This window comes from Aythya fuligula, chromosome Z (assembly GCF_009819795.1).
Source record: "Aythya fuligula isolate bAytFul2 chromosome Z, bAytFul2.pri, whole genome shotgun sequence".
In the NCBI taxonomy this organism is placed as follows: domain Eukaryota; kingdom Metazoa; phylum Chordata; class Aves; order Anseriformes; family Anatidae; genus Aythya; species Aythya fuligula.
This window is the reverse complement of record NC_045593.1, coordinates 80,988,286-81,011,074: the sequence shown is the minus strand read 5'-3', so window position 1 is coordinate 81,011,074 and position 22,789 is coordinate 80,988,286. Positions and strand designations below refer to the sequence as shown.

Genomic DNA, 22,789 nt, shown 5'->3' with positions numbered 1-22,789 from the left:
AAAGACTAAGAATTCTTTGGATCTCGCAGACCCAGAAAAAGAGCCAGTAAATTATGGAATAATTATTAGTGCATTATTTGCTACCAACTTAATGAGTTGAGGGAAGAGGAGAGTCTACTTTTTCTGCTGAAACTGGATGTGATTGGTGTAATTAAGATAAAAAGGCTTATAAATTGTCATGTGAAAATTATGATGCAAGTTATTGTTTAATTGCTTCCTCCTTAATTCTCTTTTAATCATTTTCTGTTCTATTTTCAAATCTAGAATATTCTCTGAGTAGTGCAGATATATCGTCTCTCTCTGGATTTAATACAGCCAGTGCTCTTCATCTTGGTTCTGTGACTGGCTGGCAACAGCAACACCTACATAACATGCCGCCGTCTGCCCTCAGTCAATTGGGGTAAGCAGTGTTTTCTTTAAACTACTATATTGTTCTACAATGTCTTCAGTATCCCCAGGAGTCCCAAATATGCAATAAATCAACACAACAGATCAGCACATACTTACTATCTCTAGGAGCTCCATTTCCCCAGACTGGTACAACATATTTCATGAAAAGGTTGCCAGGTAGCTAGAATGGAATATTCTGTGTCTATGACATTTTCTCAGTAGTGGTTATGTTTTACTCTTTATTTTTTTAAATGGCATTTTACCTCACAACAAGGGCAAAACTAAACACTTACCTCGTGCTGTTGTATTTTGCCATTATGCTTTTTATTTCCAGTTACTATAGCACAAACATTTACAATAAACTTGGAATTTTTCCAAATATTTTTAATCAAGTAAGGGTTACAAAATGATTTGACCTGAGATTAAGCCTCAGCCTTATATAAGGCTCCCTCACACACTCCCTTCTACTCAGTTCTGACATTCAAGTTTCGTTTCTTTGGAAATGTTTTCTGCAAGCAAATAACATAACTAGGTCTAAGAATCAGTAAACCCTTAGAACTCATGGTGGTTTGCCTACGTTGAGGATAGGTGTTCGTGCCCTCTAGTGGCTAATTTCGAGACATTTCTTCCAAGATTGGTGAAGCACACTGCTAAACTGTTTCAATATTTTTAAAAGTCTAAAACTTCACACGGGGAATTTACCTAATGCATTATTGAAAAATAAACCTAATTGCTTATTCAAGTGAATGAGACTAGTAAGATTTTCAAAAATCCTCATATCTGCAGTTTCTGTTGAGTAAGGTTGTAGTTATTCACCAGTATGCTTACATGCTTATACTAAGGTTTGGACAGAGATGTTTGGATTTATCGAGTTTTCATTGTAAAAATACAAACTGAAGCAACTAAAGTATATTTATGAGACAAATTTAATTCTCAAGCATTTGAAAAGCAAAGTTCTTTCCAGAAAGAGGCATTGCACAAGTGCAGTAATTTTTGCAAGACAGTTGCCATAATCTGAAAATATTTAATACTATAAATGTGGTTTAAATTTCAAAATTCGCCTTCTAATTTATCTGACCACATTTTATAACTTACTGTAATTTCTTTACCATGTACAAATAGGTTGAATTTTTAAAGAACAGCTATACAAGTGCCTTAGAAGAAGCATAGACTTTTTGAAACACCACATATATAAGCATACGTGGATACTTTCTACATAAAAACATAAAACTGAAATAGTTGGTGTGTTAGAAAAAGTAGTCTTAATACCTTTCTGCTATGTTTCTTCTATTTTCTTTTTGAGGTTGCAGTGTTTCTGGGGCAACATTTAGGTTAACTGGTCAACTAAAGACATAACATCTCAAATAAATTGAAAGCTCACATGTTAGGTATCAATGTATAACCTTACAATAAGCTGATTGTTTTCAGTGGTGTACCAAAGAATGTAATAAGGATATTTGGTTAACCAAAAAAAAGTATAAATTAAATCCTAAACTAACTACATGCCTTTCCAGATATGTCACACATCATCATCTGTTTCTAATTCATATCACAGAATGCCGAAGTGTAATGGCTGTGGCTGGTGGAATACATTCTGAGTCGCTACTTTTATTATTATTCTTTCAGTGATTTGTAAATGAATTCAGCTATAAAAGCTGCTTCACTGACAGTTCTGATGAAGCCTTCCATGTGTGCAGAAAATCACATGCATTTCTTTACTTTATTTTAGTCACTGAGTTGTACATGCAAAAGGACCTATTCTCTAACTTTTGGATTATTTAAAAAACTTGAAATTGTACAGATCGTATTTAGTCCATGTCAGCCTAAGCTAGAATTAGCAGAAAAATAAGAACAAACACACAAAAGTGTAGTAACCCCCAGGCATTTGAGAAAATGAATGTAGAAAGATTTGACCACCCATATCCTGAGGAAATCTTTCACATGTTGGAAAGATTTGGAAACAGTGAGATGTTTGTTGGTAACATTTAGCTGTAAAGACCTGCAAAAGAACAGTTACTGGAAGAGACAACCCAGTTCTCCAGCAGGTTTTGTTTTACACCGGAGTACAAAGGTGAAAACCAGCTCTACTTCTGCAAGGCACGGCAGAAGTATGTGGTTAGCAATAGAATAGGGGATACTCAGGTACGTTGGCTGGCTCCATATAAGTCCCCCGCTGTTTCAGCAGCACTCTCACAACCATCTTTCAGATAACTGCAGAGGATCTCTACAACCCAGGTCTAACCTGTCACATTGACCCTGCAATTAGCAACCATACCGGTGCCAGTGAGCCTCAGGGAAAGTGTCTGAGATGGGAATAGTTCACTTTCCGTGCTTGTACTAAGCCTGGTGAACAGGACAGAAACATAGAGTAACATCTCTTTTGACGTGACTATGATATTAAAACAAGTCAGACTCTTCAACATTCTAATTAAAAAACAAAGTAGTACTTTTGCAGCTTTTTAACTAGGTCTATGTCTGGAAAAAAAATACACATTAATTCTATTAAAAATCAAAATGTATTCCTCCCAAAACTTAAGGGTTTTGTCTGAATATTGCTTCAACATCTCTCATGTTACAGACAGAAGGTTACATCATTCCTAATTTTGAAATGAATAATCTAAATTCTTTAAACACCAGTCCATTAGATAGAAAATGTTCTCATTCTGTATTTCTCAGTTTAAGAGAGGATCTTTTCTTCCTCAAGTACCATCCACAGTTGAAATTTTGGCTTTCCTAAAATATAAGTGCAGGCATAGAAATGCAGTCAAAGTATTTAATTTTGAGAATCTTCAATATAAACAATTGTTTACGTAAGAGAAGTTTCTCCAAACTTCAGCCAAGCTGAATGAAAGATTTACTCAAATAAATTTATACTGTTGATTTGTTCTGTATTTCTTATCCAGCAAGCTACTTATCAGAGCTACTTTTGATTAGCTCATTGCCAGAGATAGATATGGTTAAATATTTTCTTTAGAACATTTTTACTGAAAAATTTAGATGCAGTGACATTATGTTTTGTCATTTATGTATCATTATTTATGTATCATTATCAGAATTTATGTATCATTTCTGCCAACTTGATTGTTTTGAATGAAAGCCTTAAATATTTCAGATAGAGAATTTTTATTATGCCACCATTGTAAATAAGATACTCTAGTGGTTCAGTTTCATAATATTCTGTGTTTAGAAACTTCCTTTAACAGTGTGGACCAAAAAGTGCGAGTGCTGATCAAAATATCTGGACACAGAAATCGTTATTCTGCTTTTACATTGATCAAAAAATATGAAAAACAAAATAATATAAAAACAAACAAACAAACAAACACAAACCCTTTGCTTCTACCTGAAAGGCAAACGGAGGAGGGGAGGGAAGGTTGCATTACAAACAGGTCAAAAATATCCAGTATTCTCCCAGGTACAGATATAACTAAATTTTACTGTGAATTTTCTATTTCCTAATGAATATATAAATTCATATATATATATATATATATATATATATGAAGCAGAAAGGTACACAGATTTAGAGAAACAAGTTTATAAGGAAAAGGAAAGAAACGTGAGGTGCTTTCTTCCTTTAATTGTCACTGTATAATGTTGAACCTGGATAGGAACCAGCACTTCTCCCATGTGGCTGCTAAATCAACGTCACATTTGCGCTCACGCTGATCGGAGCAGAAACTGCTGTGTAAAATTTAAACTTTACAGGGACAATGAGGAAGAGAAAAGTTACATGTTTTCTTACAGTAAATATAAGGAAACAGATGATTACATCAACAATAACATATTGTGTGGCACTTAGAGAGTGCTTGTAGTTATACACAATCCTTTAAAGTCATTTGCTTTATTTTCTCTGTGGATTTTCCATATTCAAAACCTGTTTGTTTTTCAATGAACTTAGTGCAGATTTCACGTGATGAAAATAGCACAAGCCAGAACCAAAACTGCGTATTTATATGAAGCCGTTTCTACATTCACACACATGCACTCACCAAAAATAAATAAATAAATAAATAACATAATAAAAAAAAATACTAGCAAAAAGAATTATATATATTTATAATACAGCTTCTATTCAAAATAGAGATCCATTCTCTGCTGAGAACACAGCTTAAAGACTGCACCTAAGTAGGCACTCTTTCACCATTGACTTCTACGTGTAGTAGCAGGTTTCCCTTGCCTGACCTTTCCCTCGATTGACTGTATCAGTTTACATGAGATTCTGGTAAAAACATTTCAGAAAATTTTAACCAAATATATGGATTGCAGCCAACAAAAACAACAAAAAGATAATAAATTTCAAAATTTCAAAAACAGATTTATCAGGGAAAAAAAAAATCAGACAGAATTTTAAAAGAAAAATAAATAAATAATGCATAGCAACAGCTTAAATAGTTCTATTGTTTAAAACCTAGAAAAAAATAGTCCTTACCTGCCAAAATGTCTTCATAAACCTTTTTTTTCAATTTACAAAAAATGTCCTCAAAATGCAGACCTACCTGTAGCATTTTTAATACTGCCAAAAGCTTTCATGCCAGGTGTTTACATAATGCGTCTCAGAAAGCACAAGGAACCTAAAAAAGAAGGTCTATCAAGATGCATTCTCACATTCACTTCAGAAACACTGTTAAGAAATCAGCATTGCACTGTATCAGTACTAAATCTATTTGTTAGGTAATACAGCTATTCTATTTTTTTGGGGGGGTTGTCCCAGAATAGAATATGAGTAGGGTCCATGTGAACAAAATTGACTGACTAATGCTGTTTTTAACTAGCATGGGTTTTTAACTGTCCCCTGCTTTGCAAAGTGACACATCATCTGGTCACATCAAACACTCCTAGATCAAATCCCCAGGATCCACCATCCTGTATTAAGGCACTTGCAGGTTTAGCTATAAGCTTGACATCCAAAATCATATGTAATCTTATCACACTTGCTAAACCGGCAGCCTGTTTTCCCACCTGAAGTCCTAGCATCTCCAAAGGAACTGAAAATTAAAGTCACTGGAAATGAAAAGCAAAAAAAAAAAAAAAAAAAAAAACAGGAATGTATTTTTGATTCTTGTTCTATTCTTTTCAACATTTTTTTTTTTTGAGAAAAAACAAAAAAAAGAGAGTGGAATATTTCTCTAGAGTGTAATAACCAAGTTTGATATTTACAGTTTCTTAAATATGTTAATTTTGTAGTTATAAAAGAAAAAGAAAAAAAAAAAAGTCCTCTTTGCCAAAAACTGCCTACGTTTGCTCCTGTGAGGGCTATTACTCACATACTGTGTGACGTTGCAAATGCTGACACACTTGTCTGTATAGGAATGAAAGGTAGATGAAAGCAGTTGGAGGCAGAACATCCTGTTTTCTCTGTTGTCTAACAAGACCCATCCATTATTAAACACTGAAATGATTCCTGAAAACAGTATCTGATATCATTTAGTAATAACGCCATAGAGTTCCACTGTAAATCTGTCAAAAAAAAAGAAAATGACATTTTGGCTTTCATCAGTTACAGTAACTGTTGCTTAAGTAAAGCTCAACTCGCAGTCAGTGAGATATTAGAAAAAGTGGAATACCTCAATAAATGGAAAAGACTGCATCTGAACTTATTTTTTGTTTCCTCTACATGTTTAAAAAAAATACTTCTGAATCCAAGTATTTTTTCTGCTTGCACCTTTGGGTTTAGAGTCTCAGTGAGGCTGAGTGTCCTGTTGTCCCACTGTCTTCAGTATTTCTCACTACTAGAAACCTTGAAATTGTGTCTTTGGGTTAGACTGTATCTTCAGCCTAGCAGATGGTCCCTGAAGTGGATCAATACATAAGACATAGAGGGAAACACACATTCATAGCTGAATTTTATTTAAATATAATAATAATAATAAATAATAAACAAAGTCAGATTTTACCGGTAGGTGGCGACTTTGTACAGAACATTCTGCAGATGCAAGCGATCTCATTTTCTCCCATAGAACTAAAGTACTCACTGGTACCCTGCCTACTTCAAATTTCTTGTGCCGTTACCTGCCCACAAAGATGCACTGAAAGAGAATGAACTCAGAACAGGCATACAGTCTCTGAATACTTTTAGAGTATCAGTTTCTCTTGAATTTTGAACATCCTCTGAGCTGGGTTGTCTGACATGCAAGCACGGCAGCCCTCTGGCATCTTCCACAGCTCTTCAACTTCTCTTTGGGAGTTTATTCACAAATGTTCTGTGTTGAATTAAGAATTAATAGAGCTATAGTATAAAGCCATACCTAAATCCCACCCAGCCTGTGTAATTTTGTAAATGTTAGTCCAAGGACCAGTAAGTTCAACTCTGTTCTGAAAGAGATCAAATGTGCAGGGACAAAATTTTGGTTTCCGTTTTACATCTGAAGTTTCATGTCAAAATGAACAGGGACAAATGTAATTGAATTGATCCCGGCAAGACTCCATGCCTCCCCTGTCTCACACAGTGCCTACACACACACAAGCATTAACAATAACGAAACCTGCAGGTGGTTCCAACAGTGCAAAGGCTCAGCTTCCCAAATTTGTTGTGACTCTTGAGGAGACAGAGAGAGAGGCCTACTCACAAACCTCAGGCATGCCCCACTCAATCCAACTGTTTTTGTCCCAACGTTTTGGCCTCTTTGTATTTCCAAATTGTGCCCGGAAAAGCGTCCCCGTGCTCTCTGGTACTGCGTGAGCCTTTACACTGGTGTTTTGTGTGAGTGTTTGTGCATTTCCGGGGGCTCCATGCCTCCTCCGTCTGTAACTGGGTTTCCTTTCCTCCTACAGAGCTTGCACTAGCACTCATTTATCTCAGAGTACAAATCTCTCCCTGCCTTCTACTCAAAGCCTCAACATCAAGTCAGAACCTGTTTCTCCTCCTAGAGACCGTACCACCACACCCTCGAGATACCCACAGCACACGCGCCATGAGGCGGGGAGATCTCCCGTTGACAGCTTGAGCAGCTGCAGCAGTTCCTACGACGGGAGTGACCGTGAAGACCACCGGAACGAATTCCACTCCCCCATTGGACTCACCAGACCTTCGCCGGACGAAAGGGAAAGCCCCTCTGTCAAGCGCATGCGGCTCTCTGAAGGATGGGCGACATGATAACATTATTATCTATTAGGTTTTCTTTTCTTCTTCTTTTTTTTTTTTCTTGCAGTGTGTGTGTGCTATACCTTAATGGGGGAGGGGGGGGTCGATATGCATTATATGTGCCGTGTGTGGAAAAAAAAAACAAACAAAAAAAAAAGTCAGGTACTCTGTTTTGTAAAAGTACTTTTAAATTGCCTCAGTGATACAGTATAAGGATAAACAGAAATGCTGAGATAAGCTTAGCACTTGAGCTGTACAACAGAACACTTGTACAAAATAGATTTTAAGGCTAACTTCTTCTCACTGTTGTGCTCCCTTGCAAAATGTATGTTACAATAGATAGTGTCATGTTGCAGGTTCAACGTTATTTACATGTAAATATACAAAAGGAAAACGTCTGCCAGCAATGGCAGGCCTTTACTGAGAGAGAAAGCAGCTGTTATGCAACATATAGAAAATGTACAGATGTTTTGACAGACCCAGCAGTTGGGTGGCCGTGAATCCATGCTAGAAAAAGACTGGGTCACCTAACGTAGTGAAAATGCTTGGAAACATGCAGGCATATCTTTGGAGTATGGCACTCAGTTTAAGAAGGATCAAAGCATTTACAGAGGACCATACTTGTAAAAAAAAAAAAAAAGAAAAAAAAAAGAAAAAAAAAGTTGAGTTCGAGGGCTAACATATTTAATTTTAACAAATTCTGGGTCTGCATCACTTATTAAATAAAAAAAAAATATAAAAATATGTACATTACATTTTGCTTATTTTCATATTAAAAAGTAAGACAGAGTTTGCAAAGCATTTGTGGCTTTTGTAGTTTCCTTAAGCCAAAATGTGTTCTTTTTTCCTTGATAGCTTCGCTAATCTTTTAAACAGTCCTGAAGAAAACAGAGGACTTTTTGTATAGAAAGCACTACCCTAAGCCATGAAGAACTCCATGCTTTGCTAACCAAGATAACTGTTTTCTCTTTGCAGAAGTTTTGTTTTTGAAATGTGTATTTCTAATTATATAAAATATTAAGAATCTTTTAAAAAAAAAAAATCTGTGAAATTAACATGCTTGTGTATAGCTTTCTAATATATATAATAATTATGGTAATAGCAAAAGGTTTTGTTATCTTAATAGTGGGGAATTATATTTGTGCAGTTGCACATTTAACTATTTTCTTTCAGTTTTATTTTACTGGGCATACATTTTACAGATCGAAGTCAGCTGTTGAGAGACTGATCTGTAAAAAGTTTGAATTTACCCATGGTGTAACAACTTAAAGTCATTTTAATACAACATTTTACAATCAGTTGAGTGAACTGCGATTCATTGTATATACTGATTAGTTCTTTCATGCTGTTTTGTGCATTGTAACAAGTTGAGGGCCCTTCTACTACTTCACGTCCTGCGTATCTTGTAGATTCCCGTGGGGTAAATGACAAAGCGGCATCGCTTGGCCCTTCCTCACAAGCGAGGCTGGTATTCTGCCTGTTAGAATCGGACGTACAGCTCTCGCGGCTGCCAGTTACCTGAGCGCAGGTGAATGTTTCCAGGAGCAGTAGGGAGAGCAGCGGGCGAGGGATTGGCTCGGCAGTCCCACCTGTTGCCAAGGTGACTCCCCTCTCTCAGATTTAAAGCTTTCAGAGAGACCGACAATTACAGGACCAGTTTGCAGTGCGTGGCTGATGCTGGCGGCCAGGCTGCTGTGTTTTTCTCGGACCTCTGCAGTCATGTTGTCTCACAGCGGGGACGTTGCTGAACAGCGCTGCCCATGCATTTACGCCCTAGAAAGATTTGCTTCGGCATACAGCGCCCGCCTTTTCTCCTGCCTCATATCGTTTCTTCAACTAAAACAGCTTGACCAGAAGGGAAGTATTGTGGTTTTTTTAGTTCCTCTCTTTCCCTCTTGCTTATTAGAAGAAAATGGGATGTTCACGTGTTTCAGTTTAACCTTTCTGTTGGAGGGAAACTGTGTTCGAGCAACATGTTAGTGCCATAGTAGGACTGTAATCATTCTCTTCTTTCTGAGAGCTGTTTCAGCTCTCGATCACGTACCTTGAGACTCTGATGAAGGACACAGATATGCTGCAACAGGTAAATATCAGCACAGAGCATTGTCTTAGGGGAAATCTACACTCTGTTTCCCTTCTAAACACACAGTTGCTGCACACTGCTCGATGGTAGAGTCTACCTCCCTGTAGCAGCAGATGACTAACAGACTGCAGCGTGCTTTAGGACATACGCTTTTCACTTACCGTGACTTACAGAAGCCTGCCTTACAGGCACTTTCAGCCACGCAGGGGCTTGTGCATTATCTGGAAACTATTTAAGCAGAATACTGTGCTAATAATGCATCCACCATATCTCGCGTAGCGATATGCAGGGTAAAAGAAAAAGATACGCATGTTAAAGAAAAATAAAAAATTTAAAAAAAAAATCGGGAGGGAAATGGGGCCCGTAATTAATTTTAAAACACAAAACTGTTTTTCAAAACCACTTTCTTCACCTTCAAATAAATCTATACTCATATTCTCTTATGAGAATTTTAAACTTTGGTGTGTCAAAAATATGCAAATATATCGCAAATGTACTTTGACATTTCAACAAGAAATACAACTTTATCAGTATTGTAGTAGAAACTTGTCAGTGGGGAAGGGGATTTGGTCTATTGAAATATGAAGAATAGCCATATAAATAGTTTACCTTGCGATTTGCCTCAGCAACGCATGAAAAAGAAAAGATAACATATTTAAGGAAGATGCAGTGTAATATATTACTGCAAGTAACTAAGCGGAAAGTAGCGTGAAACGTATTGCCTGGGCAATGTATATTAATTCTGACAGTGATTTTTATATAAACACAAATAGAATAGAATCACGTGAAAATTAACGCCAGTCATCCCTCTTGTTCCTGCTACTGAGGGCAACTAACACGTACTGGCGAAATTGTGGGGGATAATGCATATTTGCAAACTGATCTAATGATAAGAAGCACAACTTTGATTGTGAAGTCACTTTCTGTAAACTATAACTGTCTACCTTTCTCTGTTCCTTTATCTGTACCTTACCATTTATTGTATTTGCAAAGCTTATTTGGGTTTATTGTGTGATTCCTTTGTATTTAAGGAGTTTGGGGCAGAGCCCTGAAAGAGTATTAACATTTACTTTACCTTAACCCATGCTATATAATGTTTTAGGCAACATTCTTAATTGCAAGTTCAAACACCTGAAGTGGCATTCTAGACATCTGCAAGTATTGTTATAGCTAAGTTAACCTCTATTAAAAGGTGTTGTTGTTTAGTGTTTAATTGCTGGTGACAATTATATGATATACCCAACCTGCACAATCTGTATATTGTACGCATTGAGCCATTCACAGTAAAGCTTTTATCATTTCAGTGTTTTTCAAAAGTTGTGTTTTATAACAAAATGGCTTATATTTTTCCTGGAAGAGGAATTTAGCAGTTTTTAATGAATAATATAAAAATGTCTGTTGTCATCAGATCTTTTTCAGGTAAAGCTAACACAAGAATAAAAGAACTCATAGACTGTTTTCAAGGATGTCAACCCTTTTGTATTGTATGTGTTATCCTATATACCCTCTTTTATCTATAGTCCTAACAGAGCTGTTTTGTTTTCCTTTTTCCTTCGCCTTGAAGGTAAATGCTTTGTAATTTTTTAAAAGCCACTTGAAACCTCAATAAAGGCTGTTGCCTAAGCATGGCATACTTCATCTGTTCCTGTTTGTGCCATCTGCTGTGATGTCGTCAGTTATATGGCATTAATTTCCTGCCACTACAGGTCTCTTGAAGGACTGATGGAACATTGGTGTCTGTTAGAATGCTTCAGACTGTAGATGTAATAAAAGGCTTTTGTTAATATATTTTAACCAAAGATGTGGAGCAATCCAAGCTTTGAGCCACAGACCTTCTGCATCAAAAGGATCCATTTGATTATTTTCATAATCAGGTGTTGCATTTTTACCTTCCCTGTTCATACCTCAGACTGATCCGTACCTCAGTTTGAATCAAAAAGGTCAGTTAAGTAACTCATAAAAAAAAAAAAAAAAAAAATTAAAAAAAAAAAATTGCAGTACCAGAGTCTTTTGTGGAGTAACTAATGTCAGACCTGGGTTACCGCAGGCATTATACTTGGATTGCTTCAGATGGTTTGTTGTATCTTTTTTTTTCTTTTTTTTTTTTTTCTTCTCTTTCATGGGGATCTGCTTCCATAAAACAATGGTGATAACAAAATAGCTTGTAAATGGGAGCATACAAGCATTTGCAACAAATATTAAAGTAGAGGCTCACAGCGGCATAAGCTGGACTTTGTCGCCACTAGATGACAAGATGTTATAACTAAGTTAAACCACATCTGTGTATCTCAAGGGACTTAATTCAGCTGTCTGTAGTGAACAAAAATGGAAAAATTTCAAAAGATTCTCCTGCTGGAAATAAGGTATAATTTGTATTTTGCAGACAAATCAGTAAAGTTACTGGCTTTCTTAGTGATACGGTGTCTGTGGTGTATTTTTTATTAATTTAAATTATGTTCCGTTTTTAGTGTTTTGCACTGTCGTATGTGAGACAATCAACACTTTTAACAAACGGAAGTTTCTTGAGGTCTCTGTACCTGTCACTTGTGCTTGGCTAGAAAATCAAGTGCCTTTTTGTGCCGCCCTGAGCATCTCAGTGCCCCACCACACATCATCCCACCAGGCATCATCCCACCAGACAATCGGGGAAACTCCAATGGCTCTCACTTCGCAGGGAGGACTATGAACAAGGGAGTTCATGGCCAAATACCCTTAAGGGTGTGACATTGAAATCCTGTCTCATTAACTTCAATGAACCTGGATTTTAATGATTGAATTGTGTTCTTTGGGCCAGAAATCGAGTGATTGTAGCAGTGCTGCCCTGGTAGTCATGGCATGAGCCTGCCTGAATCTGGCCCTGATGTTTGAGCTAGAAGAGTAGCTAGGCAAGATACTGCCTGGCTTCTAGCTATTTAATCCCTGACAGGGACCCAGACTCCCTAATATTCATGTCCTGTAACTCCTACCAGTGCAGAGAACCATGCAAGAAACACATAAAAAGCATGCTCATTGTCTACATCATTTATCATTGGACCTATCCCTTATATGTGTATTCTCTAACATGCCATAACTTCATAGGGACTGTGTCAGAATTGATCTGTTTGCTCTTGTGCATTTTTGGGGGGTTTATTCCCCACCCCCTACCCCACAACATTTATAGTTTTCAGTTCTGAGAATACAAGGATCACTTTATTTCAACCAGCTGTTTTTTAATGCAGACAACCTATTAATATTTTAAGGTGCTTAGTGAATGTGGCAATTTCCATAATAGCATTACAAGGCCTAGTTTCTAAATATACTTGTGAAAGAAAACAGCTGTGCTGTTATTTACCTGTTGCCTGTAATGACAATTTTTTTTAAGCAGCAGTGTTTCTAGTATTGGAGTGCTAGACACAGCATAATAATTAGATGCTAAAACTGAGATTAAATGTCAGTGGTTTTATTATGTAATATGTTTTCCTCAAGAGAAACACTATTTCTCATTATTGGCAAGGATAAGCAAAAGATTTCTGGAAAAGCAATGGAAGTGTAATATTGTCTGAAATCTTACACAATTCACATCTGGGAGTACAGGCTCCTGCAGTCACTCCTCTGTGTGATTAGCAGTGATATAGCACTACACCTGTGTTGAAAAAGGAATTGCTTAGCAATTCTTTTGCATTCTTTGTTTTGCTTTGTTGTGTTTTCCTCCCAGAACATGATCATATATATACAGATTGCTTTGCTTTAGATGCTCTGAACATTTTTAAAATATGTGTGTTGCAATACAAGTGTGGAGGTCACAAGTTCTTTAAATGTTTCTTACTTCATGCTCACCTATGTCACTTTGAAGAGCAATTCTGAAGTGAATGGTCTGTGGCACCTGAGGGTTTTTACATTATGCCTCCCAAGAGAAAGCAGAGGCTGCTGTTCCTGTTTATATTGTTGCTGTTATAGCTGTGACCTGTTCATACCCAACCCTTCCTCAAACACAGTGCCAAACATTTCCCAGGTAAAATACTGAGAGGTTAGAGGGTCCAAGGAGGAGGAAGGAGGAATGATTTTAAAACAATCAGGTCATGTACTCTGGAAACTGCAGAAATAAATTTGGTTATGCCTCTAGCGACAAGCATAGCCTATTCTTCATTAATTCTGCAGAGATTTTATAAGCACAGCAAGGCTTTATCTGTTCCGTGAATGTTCCCACCTACATATATAAATGGAACCCAGGTTTTCTGGGGTTCCTGATTTTGGGAAGCTCAGACATTGTAGCCATAGTAAAGTCACATTTATTTTGTATTCACATGCTGTGCCTGACACTTCATGCTGTGTATTCAGAGCACCTGCAATAGGTAAATCTACTTCGTTCCATGCAGATCATGTACACGTGTCCAAGATAACTTTAATTGTTGTTAGCAGGTGTTATGGCAAACTGCTATTTCTTCTGATGAATGTGTTTCTTCCTCCCCTTGTAGCAGATTTCAGAGCATGCAATCAGAGCAGAATGAGTCCATTCTGCCTCAGCTTAATTGCTAGAGATAGTTCAAAGCTAACACAGGGATGCTTTTGTGACTGTTGAATTTGAAATGAATACATCACTTAGAAAAGCTGTGAAGTGTGCCGTTCTAATTGTCTTTTCTACCTTGTTCTGTCCTTGTGCTTCTGGCTGTGATTCATTTGTATCCTGCACAGTTTTCAACGACAAGTACTTGTTTTTATTTCTCTGGACAGTGAACCATATGCTGTTTTAGGCTGGAAAACATACTGCCTCATTTAGGGTGGGAAGGGGAGAATTTGATCTCTGTTAGCTATGAAGGTTTCCTTTCTTTGACTGGAGACATGAAGTGGAATACTTATTACTGTATGGGAAAAACTTAACGGTGATAAAGGTAGTTTATTTGCCTGATAAGCATCATTGTGGTAAAACACTTTTTCAGTGACAGCACTTTACATCACCTATTTTCTGTATTTGGGGGAGTTGCTCTGGATATGTCGTGTAGTCTCACAGTGAGAGCACAGCATCCTGTGACCAGCGTGTATGAACATGTGTTGTATAGCAACAGCTCAAAAGGAGGAAACAAGAAAAAATCATATAAAATTTGACTACAAAGAGTGGAGATGCTGAGGTAACAGCAGTCAGATCACCAAAATATCCAACGGAGTTGCAACTGATTGCATTTACCTGCTTACATTCTGAACCATATAAAGTAAATCACAGAGAAAATCATTATAAAGGAAACAATTTTATAATAATAATTTAAAAAATATACCTTCCTGTTTCTAAATATCTCCGTATATGTCAGAAGAGTGGTGTTTGAAATGCAACACATCGGTTTCTCTTTGATACTTATTTATTAAGAAAAAATTGCTTTACATAACCACAGAGTACTGTACTACATACGTATTAGTTAACTTGGGAAAGCTGAAAAGAGTTTGCTGACCTAAGTGTGCTTGGCTCAGAGTGAGTAGCCAGAGAAAAGAAGCCGGATGTACATCAGCAGTCTCAGACTGTGGGTACTGAACTTTCAGTCAGCAAAGCTTCAGGCAGCCTCTTGGAGGAGATTGCACTGCAGTTGCTGACTCACAGCAACACTCTACACCTTCAAGGATAAGGCTCTGAAAATATAATACATTTGGCACTTAGTCATCTGAAGTAAATTTGCCTGTCTTTGTGGGAGGCCCAAGTTACTTTTCTGCAACTTTTTTGGTTCGTTAGGAATTTTTTGGAAAGAAACCGAGAACTAAACTAGAGAACGTCATTACGACATTTCTGCAGTTATTTTCTTACCATGGGAAACCCTGATATATAACACAGAGGTTACTGCACCTCAGAAGGAATATAGAATATGAAGAGCTGGAGACAGATCTCCTTGGAAAGAGACATTACAAAAAAAGTGAGTCTTCAGCTTGGAAAATAAATGAAATTGGCAGTATATCCTTACCTGAAGGGTGTGCAGACAGCAGATCTGCAAGGAGCTACTGTGTGTGCTCTCCCAAAAAAATATGAGAACCAAGGGATGTCCAAAGAAAACATCAGGCACCAGGTTCACAAGGAAATGTGACATCCACATTGCATGTCATTACGTAGTGGGACTTACTGCCAAACAATGCTGTGGAAACCAAAAGCCTGGGTAAATCCTTAAGGAGTCAGGCAAGTTCACAGGACACAGCTCCATCTGTCCTATAAAGCATGACAATACTTTCACAGCTACCCACCGAAGGAGAAAAGGAAGATTTTCCATTGCTCATTGCTGGAAAACGAGAGGTATTTTAAGGGAGAATTCTTACATGCCCTGTTGTTTTATGTTCTTCACCCTGAAAATCCCTCACAGACCTCTGTCAGGGAGAAGATAATTAGATAAATCACATAATGTAACCAACCTTTTTTTTTTTTTTTCTTTTTTTGTAAACCCTTTTTCTCTGACTATACATATTGACTTTGCAGTGAGAGGAGTTAATGCAGGACAAATGAAGAAATCAGCATGCACAATAAACCCAGAGCTAAGACTGTCAGACTTCTCCATTTACTATGGCTTTGCTTTTCCAATACTGTGGAGCACACACAGTTAAGTGTAAGCATGCACTTGCTAATTTATTTTGAAACAACAAGGCAAAAGGAGAAACTGCATAACTTACAGATGCACAGGTACAGTTAGAGATGAGTGATTGGTAGAATTAAGGTGTGCACATACAAAAAAAGATACAATATGAGATTGTGTGGGTATGGGGGTAAAAATGCAGAGAGGTGGCAGAAGAGCACTAGAGGGATTTTTAGGTACCTGCAAAGTGCCAGCTAATGCGCTGGGACTATTCCCACCAAGAAAAAGAAATGAGTACCATATGCAAATATGCCCACATAGGCATTAAGCTTTAATTATGAAAGCATATAAATGCATAGGACAAATAATAAAAACTTTGTCTAGGGTCAGAGTACCCAGTTACGCCGGAAATTCCACAGAACATGTTAGAGAAAATGTGTTCCAGGTGTCATGCCAGGGCTTTAAGACTGTTTTTATAAGGGGTCTGCTAGACCACTTTACAGAGGGATACGCTGGACTAGCCAGCCCTGTGCAGACTTTGTTTTCTGTATCTAGACTGACCACCTTGACAAAAGACATGCTGCCTTTTAATTAAAACTACGGGGGCTTAGTGCAAAAGTTCCTGAGTGAAACTCCACAGATATATTACATGGATCACACTCAAAGACTTCCAGATGATGATTTCTAATCCATTATCTTTCAGGGTAGACTGAGGTATTTTGGGAGTTTCCAAAAATGCTGTTGTATCTGTGAGACTGTGAACTAGTCAAGTTTATTAATAGTCTAACCATGAAATCATTTAGTGGGAGTAATTTAACAACTCATGGAAAATGCTCATGACAGATGCAGCACAAATATAGCAATTGTTTTTAAAGGTCTTAACTTGTATTACCTAAGCATGTAGAGGCAGAGGCTGAGCCCTCGCCAAATGCAGTCTCCTGCAGTGACTTCTTCTCTCCTTTTGCCCTGTGAATACTAACTGAACAATTCAGTGTACCAAGTTTTTCTGAAAAACAGACTTTGTCCCAAGATCGTAGAAAAGATGGAAGAAGACAGTTGGACAAAAGAAACAGCAAGAGTAAACAGTCTGCGAACATCATTTCAGAGCCATCTTTCTGAAATCTGTTTGAAATCTCAGCTGTTCTAAATTTGAATGGCTAAAATGTAGAAGTTTCATTAAAATGCTTCTAAGGCTAATTCTGATCTAGCTTTCTATACAACAGTGCCAGTATTGCTCAGAAGTGTAAATAGCAATCACTCTGGAGTTTCCAGAACTAGAATCAACCTGCAGGTCAAGCCAGGGAAACTACCAGTGGGATGGCTTCTGATCCTTTTTCAAAAGTAAGGGAACTTGAAAAGAGTAAGAACAGCATGACACTGAACCAGGCTTTGAGAATAGCAAAGATGTCTGATCAACACACACAGGAATGTGATACAGGCAGGAATTTCTGATTTTTCTTAATTCCTGAATTTAGTAGAGGAAGTGCACACCCTGCCTGCTAAAAATGTAGAAGAGTTCATTCTGATCCAGTGTTATGCCTGATTCCTTCTATTTACATAAAATGAAATGTGGATATGCGTGAGGTATACACACAGATTTGATACAATCTGGGGGGCTTTTCTCCTTCCTACATGAAACCGATACCCAACAATCAGCTCCTGAGTTTTTCATTGCAACTTCTTTCCACTGATGGCCTTTCAGAGCCTCTCACTCCTAAATTCTAGCTACATATCACAATTAAACTTCTAAGCCAAAACTGATACCATTTTACCTTTTTAGTCGTCGTCATGTTGAAACACTTTCAGGACACACTCAAAACCTCCTCCTTGTCTCAATATGCCCCAGAACAAACAAGATTATTTCTGCCTCAGCAAACTCTCCGATGAGCAGCAGTTTTGAGCCACAGTCCCAACTCAGATATCGTTTTAGGGAAGGCTGGTTACAGAAAAGCCACACAAAAAAAAGTGCTGCATAGACAGGTAAAAGTGTGTGCATGTATAGTCAGCAGAGCAAAAGCCGTAACAAGCATTCTGCTGTCCTTCCATCCCTTTGGTGACAGAAAGCAGGAGAGGGAAAAAAAATCTCTTTCCTCAGCCACCTTCTGCTGTGTTGCCTCAGTTGTGCTCTGGCAAGACTCTGAAGCACATTTCTTTCATGCTGGACCTCAGAGGTTGCTTATCTCCTTCTGGCACATTTAGGATGGGGGACAGAAAAAAATAGACGATTTAATATAAGAGCATATCTGCATGGATTTGTATTCAGAACATTTCCTTATGCAAAGTGATATCCCGAAATTTTCCTGAGTTGTCATGATTTTTTATTATTTTTAATATCCCCTCTATATGAGGTGCCAATTTGTCCCTTTTTTATATTTCTGATGATGTTTTTATATTACTTACCAGAATGGAAGGCAGAGTGTTACCATACTAGAAAGAGAGCTAATCATATATTTCCAGAAAAAAAAAAAAAAAAATCATTTTAGTTAGAAAATTTAAGCTAAGAATTAGGGTTCAGTCTACACAGTGCTGTTTAAATGTGTGTCTACACCTGCAAGAACACTTGGCCATGAAGAAATGGTTTGTGGAAATATTGAAAATCTCCATTTGAGGAGATCTTTGCATGAAAGAGAGTTTCACTGCACTTCTGTAAGTGTGCAGCACAAGAGGACATCAAAGGCTGCTGGACTGGAGCAGAAGGAAGGCTGCAAGGTAGAGGGAGAGAAGGGAGCTAATTCCCCTGCATGTATTTGATACGTCTTCCTGAAGGCCTGAGAAAAATTTTCCTGTTGGAAATTTTTTCACATGTGCAGCAATTCACATTTTATGAAAGTCTTGCTTGAGAGGTCAGGGATGCTCATGGTAAGTAAAGCTGGACAGTGCCACCCCAAGGCTGAGCTTAGCCCAGTCTCATCACACATTTATTTGAGGATATGGGGTTTTTAGGCCATTGTCAATGCACAAACAAGATGTACCAAAATGTTTGTTGTGCATTAAGCTGTAAAATTGCTCTCTGGTTCCTTACTTACTGAAATTATATTTCCCTAGTCAGAAGTTGGAAGATGGAATGTGATAATACGTTTATCCCATGGAGAAACAACTCTCCTCACAACACCAAACACTGGAATGATAACACTTTGTAAAAGACTGTAAATTTTCCTTACAGTAGGGCTCACTTTTCAGTAGGAAGCATGACCCTCTACATGTTTTCCATCTAATTCAGTGTCCTATCATGTAAGTTTTTGTAGCTGTGAGAGTACAGGCTGTCCACTCAGAGCTGGCTGCTCTTTATGTTGCCAGCTGGGGTCAGGCCATGAAGCCAAGCTTGGATGTGTTTTTGTTGTTTTTTGTTTGTTTGTTTTGCAAAGGCTAATAGCAGTCACCTTCAGACACCTCTGAGCATTAGCCAGACTTAGTCTTCCCATCTCCTGAATGGCTGCACACCTCTCAGGAAGATAACTGCCAGCAGACTCTTCTAAACAGCGTTTCAGTCCTGTTTGTGCAGACACAGAGTATGAGGCTTTAGAAAGAGCCTTCCTTTCGATCACCCATGCATTTGGTGATTTTGTCCAAGAGGCAGCCAGTGCCTGAGGGCAGCTACACTTGTTCCTCACCAGAACCAAAGGCAGTTCTTCTGGCTGCACACACACAGCACCCTCTAAACCTTCCCACACCCTCCTCCTTCAGCATAAATATGCTGCCTGGGGCCAGAGTGAGGAAAAACCTCTCTAGCCCTGCTGGCCAGGTGGAAGGAAGAGGCTTGCTTGGCTTTGTAGGGTGCGCATGCACCACGTCCACAGCAGGGAATATGAGGTGTGCACCGAGGCGGAGGGGGGCTAGAGCTGAGGGTGGGGTTGCCTCTGCTGAAACCTGGGCTTTGGAAGAGAAGGGGAACAGCTCCAGGGGATGGGGGAGACATTTCAGAGACTACCTAGGTCCTGGGCACAGCAGTTGTGGGGCTTTGAGGTGGCACATGCAGTTACTGCACAGGTGTCTGCATGGGACCACCTACAGAGAGATGGTCCTTCTCTGAACCATCTATGCCACCATGGGGGATCAGGGGATGTGCTCTGGATCTCTTGTTTTGGACTGCTTACCTGCCTGTATGGCACAGGAGAGAAAAAAAAGTGTCTCTCTAACCGAGTTGTGCCTTTTTTCATCAAAATAATTAATGAAAATGAAAATGGAAATTAAAATGAAAATAATGAAAATAAAAATAAATTAAAATCAGATTTTAAAATAAAATTAAAATTAAATTCTGTGCTCAAAAGAGCTTCACAATGTTTTTAAAGAAAAAAAAAATAGTAATTTTTTCCACTCATTTCCAGTACCCTGTAGACCTTTAATTACAAAATAGTTCTCTTCTAATGAATGCTAGCAGGTTATAATCTTATTTTTAATAACAGAATAAGTGAATAGGCAGACAACCAGACAGAAACACTTTTAAAGGTCTTCATTAAAGGATGCTGCAGGAACACACCAAGCCAGGGCATAGGAGTGCTATGTTGAAGTCGAGGCCACACTGATAACCTTAACCTCCTGTCTGTTCTGAAACCTACATATATGATTTCGGGCTGTCACTCCTCTGGGCATGCTGCAAGAGACGTCTGCTCAGGAAGGGTTTGAGGAAAATGTTTTCCGGAGCAATGCTGGGCCGCGGCGAGGCCTTTGTAGCTGTCTGGCTAAGTTCCTGTTTGAAATCATTACTTCTGCTGCTGGGACCTTATAATGTTATTAACTGCGTGTTAGATGCCTAGAGTCTTGTCTAGGCATTTTTCCTCCTTAATTACGACTTAAATTCACAGGAATAGATATTCCTCCTGTGCAGTCTCTGACCATGTCTCCTTCATCACCTTGGCACCTCCCCAGGGACGAGTGTAGGCCTGCAGGCCATGGCTGGGGGAGGCGAAGCAGAAAGGCAGATTTTAAGGCTTCTTGCTGTGTGACCAGCTGCCCCAAAGCCTACCCTCACTGGAACCTTCTCCCTGCCCACGGCAAGGCCAACAGCCACCTGTTTTGGTCTGCCTGTGGGCAAAATCAATCACTAGTTGTGAACTGGATTTGCTGCTGCATCCTGCATGGCTGATGTTCTCTGTATCTCACAGAGCCTGAGTAAGGCAAACTAAGCATTTAGTTATGTTTAAGTTAGTTAAATTGTATATATTTTGTGTGTATAGTTAGTTAAATTGTATATTGTATTAGCTTAGGAATTGTATTAGCTTAGGGATGTGGTTTAGTGGGGACTGTTAGCGTTAGGTCAGAGGTTGGACTCGATGATCTTGAGGTCTCTTCCAACCTAGAAATTCTGTGTGAATTCTGTGTGATACATTTTATGCGTATAGCTAGTTAAACTTACTGTTTGTGATGCACAATAACGTAATATAAACTTTTAGGAGACTTTGTGAGCTTAGCCCCACCACTTTGTAAAATCAGTAGCTGATAGCAGGTACTGAAGAGACATCTTAAAGATGTTCTTCTAATGGGCCTGGTAGACTTTCCTACATGAAAATCTCTTTCCACTGCCTTCTTGTAACATTGTCACCACCCCCTTGTAAGCCACCATCAAACAAGGACCTGAGCAGAGGGTCTCAGGTGGTTTGGGACAGGAGCCCATGCTTGTTGGTCATTCATCTACCATGCTGCAGACCAGCTCCAGTGTAGCCACAACGAGTCCTCCCACTGGGTGGTGTCTCTGGCATGACCATGACCACCAAGCCACCCACATCACTGCCCAGACTCAGCCCCAAAATATGTGACACCAATTGGACAACACCATTTGGACGTGGATGAGTCAAAAAGGGAAAAGGGGCAGCTCCTGTGGTTCTTTATTTCATGGTTGCAGGAAATAAAGGGTGCTCACAGAGGGAGGCACATCCCTCTTCATGGGCTGTGTGAAGATTTATTGGGATGAAAACACAACGATTTTGCTCCATGAGCGTAAGCATGTTTTGATTCTCCTTACTGTGTAGAGGAGCATGTGGTTTGGCAGCTGGAATTTCTGCTTTCACAGGAACGTCATTTTGCGTCTCGCCTGTGCAAGAAGAGAAGCTGGATGCGTGCTGTGCCACCAGCTTTTGTCACCCTCCTCCCCTTTGGCTATCACTGCCTGTAGCAGAGTGCTACCTCTCCCTCCTAGCAGCAGGAGCAGATGAAACCCAGCCTCGCACACCAGCTGTCTGACGCTCCTGTCCCAGCAATGTATGCTACAGAGCTGGCACCCAAACATGCCACTCATCTTGACACCTGCTGCTGTTCCAGAGCTGAGCTAGTCCCTTAAATACCCAGTCTTCCTTCGCTTCAGTGCAGACGCCTCACCTGAAATGCCACACGCTCCTTGATCTTGAAGACCACTCAGCCTCTCCTTCTCTGGGGGGCACCTGCTCCAAAGACGACACTTTTGGGGTGTCTTCTTCCCACCGTGCCCAGGTAAGAGCTGCCTGCCCAGGTGTTTCCAGTTGCTGAGAAGCATGAGATGGAGGTGCAGTGCTCCCGCGCCAGTAACATCCCAAATCTGGAATCAAAGACAGGGCTCATACTGAATGGAGTCCTCAGACGCTCTCACAGAGGACTCTGTCTCCCTCCAGTGACTGCTGAGTGCCCGCAGGAAGCAGCCTCACAAATTAAGTGTGTAAGGATGGGTGGTTTAAGTGTTCCCCACAGGCTGGGAAAACAGGGAACCTGAGGTGGTCACAGCTGACTTCTTGTGCCTCGTGGGCC

The 22,789-nt window shown here is 39.1% G+C and overlaps 1 protein-coding gene across 8 annotated transcripts in view; it reads left to right on the top strand.

Moving 5' to 3' along the window:
- MEF2C (myocyte enhancer factor 2C) overlaps window positions 1-8,114 on the top strand; it is a 122,626-nt gene extending 114,512 nt beyond the window's left edge. For 6 of the 8 annotated variants that reach the window (XM_032205442.1, XM_032205436.1, XM_032205438.1 and 3 more), the window contains 2 exons: window positions 265-400; window positions 7,165-8,114. In XM_032205442.1, the coding sequence (XP_032061333.1) occupies window positions 265-400; window positions 7,165-7,486 (458 nt within the window). In that variant the 3' untranslated portion in view covers window positions 7,487-8,114. The remainder of the gene's footprint in view (window positions 1-264; window positions 401-7,164) is intronic. The other 2 variants (XM_032205441.1, XM_032205440.1) reach the window with 1 other exon arrangement.
- Window positions 8,115-22,789: the final 14,675 nt, after the last annotated feature.